The 10,536-nt window shown below is 34.2% G+C and overlaps 1 protein-coding gene across 1 annotated transcript; it reads right to left on the bottom strand.

Annotated features, from left to right (window-relative positions):
• Positions 1-1,822: 1,822 nt before the first annotated feature.
• Positions 1,823-10,073, bottom strand: syngr3a (synaptogyrin 3a). The gene is made up of 4 exons (XM_073833225.1): positions 9,887-10,073; positions 6,420-6,654; positions 6,072-6,217; positions 1,823-3,784 (listed from the first exon to the last, which is right to left on the bottom strand). The coding sequence occupies exons 1-4, from the start codon at positions 9,986-9,988 to the stop codon at positions 3,581-3,583; spliced, it is 687 nt and encodes a 228-aa protein (XP_073689326.1). The 5' UTR covers positions 9,989-10,073; the 3' UTR covers positions 1,823-3,580.
• Positions 10,074-10,536: the final 463 nt, after the last annotated feature.

The raw sequence follows: 10,536 nt of genomic DNA on the forward strand, positions 1-10,536 counted from the left end.
AAACGCAGCTTCAAAGGGCTCTAAATGATCCCAGCCGAGGAAGAATGGTCTTATATACATCGTATAGATTTTAAAATCTTGCTAATTACTTATAAAGCCCTCAATGGTTTAGCTCCTCAGTACTTGAACGAGCTCCTATCGTATTATAGTCCTTCACGTCCGCTGCGTTCTCAAAATTCTGGCAATTTGATAATACCTAGAATATCAAAATCAACTGCGGGCGGCAGATCATTTTCTTATCTAGCGCCTAAACTCTGGAACAATCTACCTAACACTGTTCGGGAGGCAGACACACTCTGTCAGTTTAAATCTAGATTAAAGACACATCTCTTTAACCTGGCTTACACATAAAATCATTAACACATTCCCATAATTCAAATCCGTTAAAGGATTGTTAGGCTGCATTAATTAGGTCAACCGGAACCGAAAACACCTCCCATAACACATGATGCACTCGTTGCATCGTAAAAAGAATGGCATCTACGCTAATATTAGTCTGTTTCATTCTTATTCCGAGGTCACCGTAGCCACCGGATCCAGCCTGTATCCGGATCAGATGGTCACTCCAGTCCCCCGGATCCAGTCCGTACCCAGCTTAGATCATGGATCACCACCTAGAGATGACTTCAATAGCCGTGGATGTCAACCAGATGAGCTCCAAGGCGGATCATCAATAAAGACCTCGCCAACCTTGACGGCCATCGGCGCTACACCACAGGATCCTGATGAGTTCTCTACAATCAGACATTGGTACAAACTGTTGTCTGGTCTGGCCAGAGGAGAACTGGTCCCCCGACTGAGCCTGGTTTCTCCCAAGGTTTTTTTCTCCATCTCTGTCACCTGTGGAGTTTTGGTTCCTTGCCGCTGTCGCCTCTGGCTTGCTTAGTTGGGGACATTTTCCAGCGATATCGTATACTATTTGAACTGAACTGACGATGATATCACTGAATTCATTGATGAACTGCCTTTAACTGAAAATTGATTGTTACAATAATGCGTTACTTACACACTATGGTGCTGTTTAAATACTGTGCAGTTGCTTTGACACAATCTGTATTGTAAAAGGCGCTATATAAATAAATAAAGGTGACTTATATAGCGAAATGATCGGTTATTTTCTAAAAAACATTTACAATTTATATACTTTTTAATCTCTACACAGAGTACACACAGAGCTAGACAAGATGAGCATTTGAGGTTAAAAAGTATATAAATTGAATTTTTTTTTTTTTTTTTTTTTTTTAGAAAATAACCAATCGTTTTGTTAGATAAGACCCTTTTTTCATCGGCTGTGATCATTTAGAGCCATTTGAAGCTGCATTTTGGACGTTCAAACTCGGGGGCACCATAGAAGTCCATTTATGGAGAGAAATCCTGAAATGTTTCCTCAAAAAACATAATTTCCTTACGACTGAAGAAAGAAAGACATGAACATCTTGGAAGACAAGGGGGTGAGTACATTATCTGTAAATTTCTTGTTCTGAAAGTGAACTACTCCTTATTGATGTACTGAAGTCATGTGGATTATTGTAATGTTTTTTTCAGACTTTCATTCTGATGGCACCCATTCACTGCAGAAGATCCATTGGTGAGCGTGATTTAATACTACATTTCTCCAAATCTGATCCCATCAAGAAACAAACTCATCTACATCTTGGTTGGATGGAGGGTGAGTACATTTTCAGCAAATGTTTTTGTGAACTATTCCTTTAAATGTAAAAAGCTCAAAATGTTACAAACTTTCAGAAGAGAATTATCTCATAATGGTGTGTGAGAGTCATTGAAAGAACACTTTACAGGTGATCCACTCATGAAAAACATGTCTTTATTTTCATAATGTCTGACAACTGCAGTCTGAAGACATTCTGACAACGACAAATCTTTAGTGTACATCTTTCAATCACAAGATGGGATATATTGCCTGCAGATACAGTATGTAATATGTATTTAAAAAGAGTCATGGACAAGGTCAAGGCATTTTTACTGATGCAAATTTTGCACGTTGTCCTTCAATGGGGTACAAATATAAAAACGAAATACTAAGGCTTTTAATTTCACATCTCTTCATCGTCAATAATACTTTTTTTAGAGGTGCAACTTTTGATCCAGCAAAACATACCTCAGTGAGTATCACTCCAAAATCGTCCCGTAATATTGGTCCATGAGGCATTTTAACAGGAGTGCAGAGTTAAGTACAGGAAACACAAGACCCTGACCACTTTCACAAACATACTCCGTTTACATGTATTACAATCACTATCATTTGTGTATGTTGCCCTATCTCTGAACACAGAAACATTACCAAAATCTACCACATATCAGACAAAGCACTGATGATGGTCACCAAACAGCTTTTTTTTTAACAACAGCCAACCGATGAATATCTGAAGGGTGTCCCAAACAAATTACGTCGCAAACCTACTGGCATATGCACTGCCGTTCAAATGTTTAAGGTTAGTAAGGTTTTTTTAAGTCTCTTATGCTCACCAAGGCTGCATTTATTTGATGAAAAGTACAGTAAAACATTGAAATATTATTACAATTTAAAATAGTTGTTTTCTATATTAATGTATTTTAAATGTATTTTATTCATGTGATGCAAAGCTGAATTTTCAGCAACAATACTTCAGTATCACATGATCCTTCAATAATCATTCTAATATGCTGATTTGCTGCTCAAGAAACATTTCTTATTATCAAAGTTGAAAACTGTTTTTTCAGGATTCTCTGATGAATAGAAAGCTCAAAATAACAGCGTTTATTTGAAATATACATCGTTTGTAACATTACAAATCTCTTTACTGTCACTTTTGATCAATTTAATGCATCCTTGCTGTTTTTTGTAAACAAAACCTTTCTAATGTTGAAAACATACCAAGTGGTGTCATTGTCCAAGTTTGTTAATATATTCATAAAGGATTTATTCAACTTTTTTCAAATGATTATGTTTTAAAATGCCAACTGATTGTGGCCTTGATAAAAAATCATTGTTTGTTTGAAATCGTTTTAGTGGAATTCATTTAACCTTATTTTGATATGGTCAAAAGTATTCACGCTACAAAAAATCCTTCCAGAATTCACTAAACACACTTTCTACACACTTTTGATACATTAGACACTCTTATCTACAGCGAAACTCCACCCTCTTTTAGGAAGACCACCCTTTCGTGAGCTTTTAGTTGAACATTTAAATGTGTCAAACATTTTGGTGATTCCATGTTTCAGATATTGCACTTTATATACAGTACCCAACAGCATTATGGAAACTGAATATATAAGGTATTGTTTGTGATGCATGGCACTTCATAGCTCTCTAAATATAACACATGCAACATAACCTTTTTCATTTTTAAACAACACTGATATAACCCTCGAACGGTTTCATTCCAGCTGATAAATTAACACGTAATATTTCAAACAAAAGTGAAATCACAATCAACAGATTCTTGTACAGAAGTTCACAGAACGGTACTACCTATGAACATTGTCACACCACTTCATTCTGAAGACCAATGCCAGCCATCCACACTCACTCTGACAGACCAATGACATCGCATGTGGACTTTCGCTAGGCACCGTTTCAGTAAATTGGCACCTGGTAGGTTGGAGCGTTGGAGTCCAGGTTTTCGGTGAAGGGTGGGCTCTGGTATGTGTCGTTGGGCTCGGTGATCGTGCCGGTGGGGTAGGGCTGGACAGGCGGGGTGCCATCCATGTGCTCTGTGGTGAAAAGGGTCATGTCGGTTCCTAGCATGTACTTCTGCACCGCTCTTACAGTCAAACCAGCCTGAAATACAAAAAGAAAGCAAATGACAGTCACGCATTAGTATCAAAAGATGTTCATGTCTGTCTTTCGTCGCAAAGAAATTAAGGTTCTTGAGGAAAACCAGAATTTTTCTCCATATAGTGGACTTCAATGGTGCTCAATGGATTGAAGGTTAAAAATGCAACAGTACTGCATCGCATGTCTTCGATGAGAAGAGAAAGGGGTGGTTGTTGCTGGTTACTGTATGATGACTGAAATCGCGAAATAACCTTAAACCATTAGTGAATAAACTACAGAACGTTGTGTTATCAAATACACGGACAAATTGTATTTAATCTGACAGCGCTGCACAAGCTTTTTAGCTAGAGTTCAAAGTCCAAAGCGCGAGGAAAATCTGCGTGATGAGATGAGAATCTTTCATAAATCTGCTGCTGTCAGCAAAAAGTAGTACTGAGGTCTTCCTGCGGGTTTCTGCCAAAGTCAAGATTCATAAATGTTAGTATTGTGATTTTACTGTTGTTCTGTAAAAGACAAAAATAATAATAACAATCATTACAACAGCTCTATTAATACATTTATTATAACATTCTCCTTTACTCCGCAAGGCTGCATTTATTTGTACGTTAAAAAACACATGCCTGATTCAAGAGGGCGGTCTTAAAAATGGCCAAAGAATATTATTTTACTAACTTATTAATTTTAGGTTAGATTATGCTTTGTTGGTAGGCTACAATGTCTACTAGAGTGTTAAAAATGTTTAGTGTTAAGTAAATATTTTTAAATCGTTGTTTTGTAATTGATTTTTTTTTTTTTGGAAAGCAAAACAAAACTGTAAAAAGCACATTTTGGCTATTTAATTTATGAAAAAATTGGCAGTATACATGGGGGAAAAACACAAAAACGTGTTCGGTAATCGGTGTTTAATTGCATCCCTATACTTTCAAGGGCCCTACACGATCCCAGCTGAGGAATAAGGGTCTTATCTAGCGAAACAATTGGTCATTTTCATTTTTAAATAATATTTATACCACAAACGTTCATCTTGTCTAACTCTGGGATGCGTAATCTGTGCACTTTGGTTCAAGACTAGTTAATATGTTGAAAAACTCCCATTTGATTTTCTCCTCCAACTTCAAAGTCATTCTTCTTAAAATGTATCAAAAGTGATAATAAAGACATTTATAATTTTTACAAAAGATTTCTATTTTAGATAAATGCAGTTTTTCTAAACTTTCTATTTATCAAAGAAACCTGAAAAAAATGATGTTTTCAACATAATAATAATAAATGTTTTTTTAACAGAACATCAGCATATTAGAATGATTTCTGAAGGATCATGTGACTGGAGTAATGATGCTAAAAAATCAGCTTTGAATTCACGGGAATAAATTACATTTTAAAATATATTCAAATAGAAAAGAGTTTTTTTAAATAGTAAAGATATTTCAAAATTGCTGTACTTTAGATCAAATAAATGCAGGCTTGGTGAGCAAAAGAGACTTCTTTAAAACACTGAAAATCTTACAGTTCAAAAACTTTTGACTGGTAGTGTATATCATTAAAATATCTTAATATATTAAATATAAGCCTTCAGAAATCATTCTGATATGCTCAACCATTCTTATTATCAATGGTAAAAACTGTTGTACTGCTTTATATTTTGTGGAAACGTTAAACGTTATTTTTTAGGATACTTTCATGAATGGAAAGTTCAAAAGAACAGCATTTAATTTAAAACTGAGTATTTTTAAAATTATAAATGTCTTTACTGTTGCATTTGACAAATTTAATGTGTCCTTCCTGAATAAAAATAAAAAGATACAGATCTTACCTTAAACCTTTGAATAGCATATCACGATTTCCACAAAAAATACCATCAATTAATAAATTGTTAATTTAATGGTAGTTTGTGTTTGTGTGTGTGTATTTCTAAACATGAATTATTGATGTAACAATTACTAAAGATCAAGACAAGATACATTTCACCCTCATTAAGTAATTGTAAGAAACAGCCTAGGTTTTCTCTGTTTCGTTCACATCAGGACACGTCACCAAACACTATTTTCATCCTCATTCACGGCGGCAAGGGAAAAGGAAGTAATTCTATTATATGTTCCCACGTCCCCTGAGGGCTGAAACCAGTATGTAGAGCAAGCTAATGTCGATGAGATAGGTCACAATATAACAACTTACTCATGGACTATGTTCTGAATATCCTGCCATTTCAGCTTTAGATTTAAAAAAGAATGGCAGTCATAATACTAAAATATATTTTCAGTTCTGTGTAGAGATAATTAAACTCATTTACCCAGGTGAAGATGGAGAAGAAGGAGAAGGTAATGGCAGCTCTGGCAGCATCCGCTCCCTGATTTAATGGCAGCTCATCTGGGGTGGTGCGCTGCCATTGGTTGGCCAAGAAGCAGAAACAAACGAACCACAAAAATGCCCAGAAACCTGTAATCATGCACAAAATAAAATAATAAAAATATATTAGAGTAGCAATGTCAATATAGTTTACTATGCTGCCTCTTATGTTTACATAAATATACAAAATGTCTTCTCTGTGGAGATCATGAATCATTGCCAGACCCCCTGAACAATTCACAGCTTAAAAATAGCAGTCACAGAGAGAGTCTCATGCTGTTTTGGCTTTTACCTGAAAATCCAATGTCCAGCATCACTGCCTTCTTCCTGTCTTTAATACTGCTGATTTGTTGGAACTTAATGTCAAGGATAATGAAGAAAATGCAGGCTAGAAATGCTATGAGCCCAATGGTGGTTCCGTAGTTGCAGGCATTGTTGTTCTTGTTGAAAACGCAATAGAGCCTCTCACTGTCATGGTTGACGTAGCCTTCATTTATTATGGATCCAAACACCACCATTGAAAAGATCTGCAGGGGAAAAGATACACGTGTCTTAATAATGTGTTTTTTTGTTTTGTGTTGTATTTTTCATGGTAGCACTGTTAAAGCCATTATAAATGACATTAAATATTAAATACCAGTATAATAAATACTGTTACTCTATGTTCAGGTAGTTGACATGAGGTGACAGAAGCATCCTATACTGTAATAAAAAAGCAAAAGTAAAAACTGAATTTAAAAGGTGAAAAACTTAAAATGGTGACTACATCGCTTATATGTATATTTTCATTTGTATATTATATAACCTATATTATATAATATATATTCTATATTATATAATCAACCTTATGTTGAATATAAAAAACATGTTTGTCAACTGCCTGATTATACTTAGGTCTGTGAAGAGTGTGTGTGTATGTGTATGTGTATGTATATATATATATATATATATATATATATATATATATATATATATATATATATATATATATATATATACACTAGTCAAAAGGCTACTAGTCTTCTAGTCACTATAGCAATAACAGTAACATTTTCATTATTTTTACTATTTAAAAAAATATATTTATATTTAATATATTTAAAATGTTTATTCCTGTGGTTTCAAAGCTGAATTTTTAGCAACTTTACTCTTCAGTCTTCAGTGTGACATGATCCTTCAGAAATCATTCAAATATGCTGATTTGCTGCACAAGAAACATTTATTATTATTATTACTATGTTAAAAACAGCTGAGCAGAATTTTTTCTGGTTTCTTTGATGAATAGAAAGTTCAGAAGAACAGCATTTATCTGAAATAGTAATCTTTTGTAACATTATAAATGTCTTTATCATCACTTTTGATCAATTTAAAGCATCCTTAGTAAATAAAAGTATTAATTTTTATAATTTCTTTCCCCCCAAAAATAAAACAATTCTACTGACTCCAAGCTTTTTTTGTTACAAAAGCTTTTTATTTCAGATAAATGTTGATCTTTAAATCTGAAAAAAAAATGTACTTAACTGTTTTAAATATTAATATTAATAATGATAATACTTGTTTCTTGAACAGCAAATCAGCAAATTAGAATGATTTCTATAGGATCATGTGACACTGAAGACTGGAGTAATGATGCTGAAAATTCAGCTTTGATCACAAGAATAAATTACATTTTAAAATATATTAAAATAAAAAGCAGTTAATTTAAATAGTAAAACTATTTCACAATATTACTGCTTTTGCTGTATTTTGGATTAAACAAATGCAGTCTTGGTGAGCAGAAGACTTTTTAAAAAACATTAAAAATCCTACTATTCAAAAACTTTTGACTAGTAGTGTTGACGTTTTTAACTTTTGAACAATTTCAAACTTAAGGGGAGACACTGCAGGCAAAACCGCTGTTTTTTTTCATGCACCAATCAAGTTTGAGATTTTAGGTTTTTGGTTCTTCATAAAGTGTTTTTCAGACTAGTGGAAAGAAAACATCCAAAAAACACTGTTAAGTGTTTCTTTTATAGCACTTTTTTTCTCAAATTGAGTTTGAGCCATAAATCTCCACTTAAGTAACACTTACACACCAAACTCTACATTTTTATAATTTTTACAGAGGGATATGTTCAGATATAAGTTGCTTGATTTTATACAACATTTTATTCCCCCAAAAAATGGTTAAAAACAATAGTTTTCCTGTCTGTTCTAAGTTTTTTTTTCTGAATTATGGCGTGGCAAAATGAGATACCCAAAATTCCCTCTGTAAAAACTTTTGACTCTAATATGTCAAAAAAATTAAACAATAGTTTTGAAACTGACTTCCTCTAGTGTTTAGGTTTTTGTATGCAAATTAGTGCATATTTCATTATATAATGCCTCATTTGCATATTTAAACCTAACATTTTAGAAAACGTGTAATACAAAAAATGTTTGCAATTATCAATGTAATCAATCAATTGGGTAAGTAAGGTGATAACTATTAGTTATTTTTTTATCCTATTCACCTGCAGTGTCTCGCCTTAATCAATAATCAGCAAAGCATTATATAATGCAGTAATGTTAGTTAATGATCATATTTATTGCTCTTAATTTCCAAAAAAATATTTTTTAGGTTTCGATTGTTAGAAATAAAGAAATGTTTCAGTTAGCAACAAAAAGAAAGAGTAATAGAAACTTACACAGACATATGATCCAAAACAATGCTAGCCTATTCAATAAACATAATGCACTCTAAATAGACAATAACTCTTTTAAGTCAACATTTTCCACCTGCAGGGCAACTATTGTTCTGTACACACACAAAAAAAGGTGCAAACTGTCACTGAGGCAGTACCTTTTCAAAATGCAATGTACTGACAGGCTATGCTTTTACAGTAACTAATATGTAACATTAAGGTACTAATTTTTTTTTTTTTTTTTTTTGAGAAGCCTATAGTTACAAGAGCCCATAGTTACAGCCCGTGACTAAAAGAGAAGCTATGGTCCACGTGATGTGTTTGTCTGACGCAAATAAAATCAAATGGAAGTAACAGTACGTGCGCGTATAGTAATGCAGCAACCAATCAGAATCGAGGCGCCGGTCATATAGAAGCAGACTGTGGCTGCGGCTCAAAACCTAGTGCGCTGCCTAAGTAGACAGCATTTCTGAGCAACATACAGAATGATGCCCAAACACATGCGATAGCTCATAAAGAGGCAGCTCGCTATGTATCGAGACACACTATAATGATGTTCTTACTGAAAAACCCTATTGCATAATAGAGAAACGTTTATCGGTGACATTAGATTTGACTCGTTTTACTGGTTTAATTAGGTAAATACCCTATATTTAATATATACTGTATTTATATATATTTTGAAGTCACGCCTAGTAATAGACCTATGGATAAAACATAATAGATGTTAATATAACGGTGTTACAAATGAATTCATCCTCCTACCATAATAAACGAAAAGATTCAAGAATGACCCCCGAGTATGTATATACATGATTTAATGTTATTATTCTAGAAGGAATCACATGAGTAACCTCGTCACCAGAGGCAAATACGCTTCATGACATCAAAACGTCAATTTTTTCAATATAAACGAGAAATACTCTAAATAAAGGCATATCCACATGAGCTTCAAATTTCCCAGTGACCTCGTTTAATTATTTAATGAGCGCTTGATGAAAATGTTATGATTATGATACGTTCTGGGCTATTCTCACAGAGCACATTGGTCTGTTCTAGGCTGATATGATTATTTGTAGGCAAATAAACGTCTTACCCATGATAATATTCTAAGGATGGTCTGCGGCTGTTGGATAAAGGCAATAGGGTCGAACGCAGCCCCGGCTCTCCCAGCGCCAAATGAACCCACTCCGTCCATTTTCCTCCTACTGTTATTCAGGCTCTGGGCTGTGGGTCGAGGTAGGCACACACACACAAACACTTACACACACACACACACACACACTCACACACACACCCCACTGCCTGTCAGAGGCGTGCGCAATCTCTCTGAGATTCTGTGAATTACATTGTCTCAACAGCAACATCTACCGACTACAGCGCGTCCTCAGCTGGGAGACCGCTAACTTCATAGAGCAGGGCTTCTTAACTTCACCAACAAATGGAGGATTTTATATATTTTATTGTGGAAATGGTACTATTTGAAGATATCAGTTCCATAACCAAAACTATATCACATATAAAAATGATAGTTAACCCAAAATCTGACTTACTTTCTTCAGTGGAACACAAAGGACCACTTTTTAATTGCATATAATGGAAGTAAATGTTGAAGAACATTGGCATCCAAACAACATTTAATTTCAAGTATCACGTACTTCATATGAATGACAGTGATGCTGATATTGCAACCCTGGGTTGGATATTATTATTCTCTACTGCAATGGTATAGTCTTACATCAAATA

This window comes from Garra rufa, chromosome 1 (genome assembly GCF_049309525.1).
Source record: "Garra rufa chromosome 1, GarRuf1.0, whole genome shotgun sequence".
In the NCBI taxonomy this organism is placed as follows: Eukaryota; Metazoa; Chordata; class Actinopteri; order Cypriniformes; family Cyprinidae; genus Garra; species Garra rufa.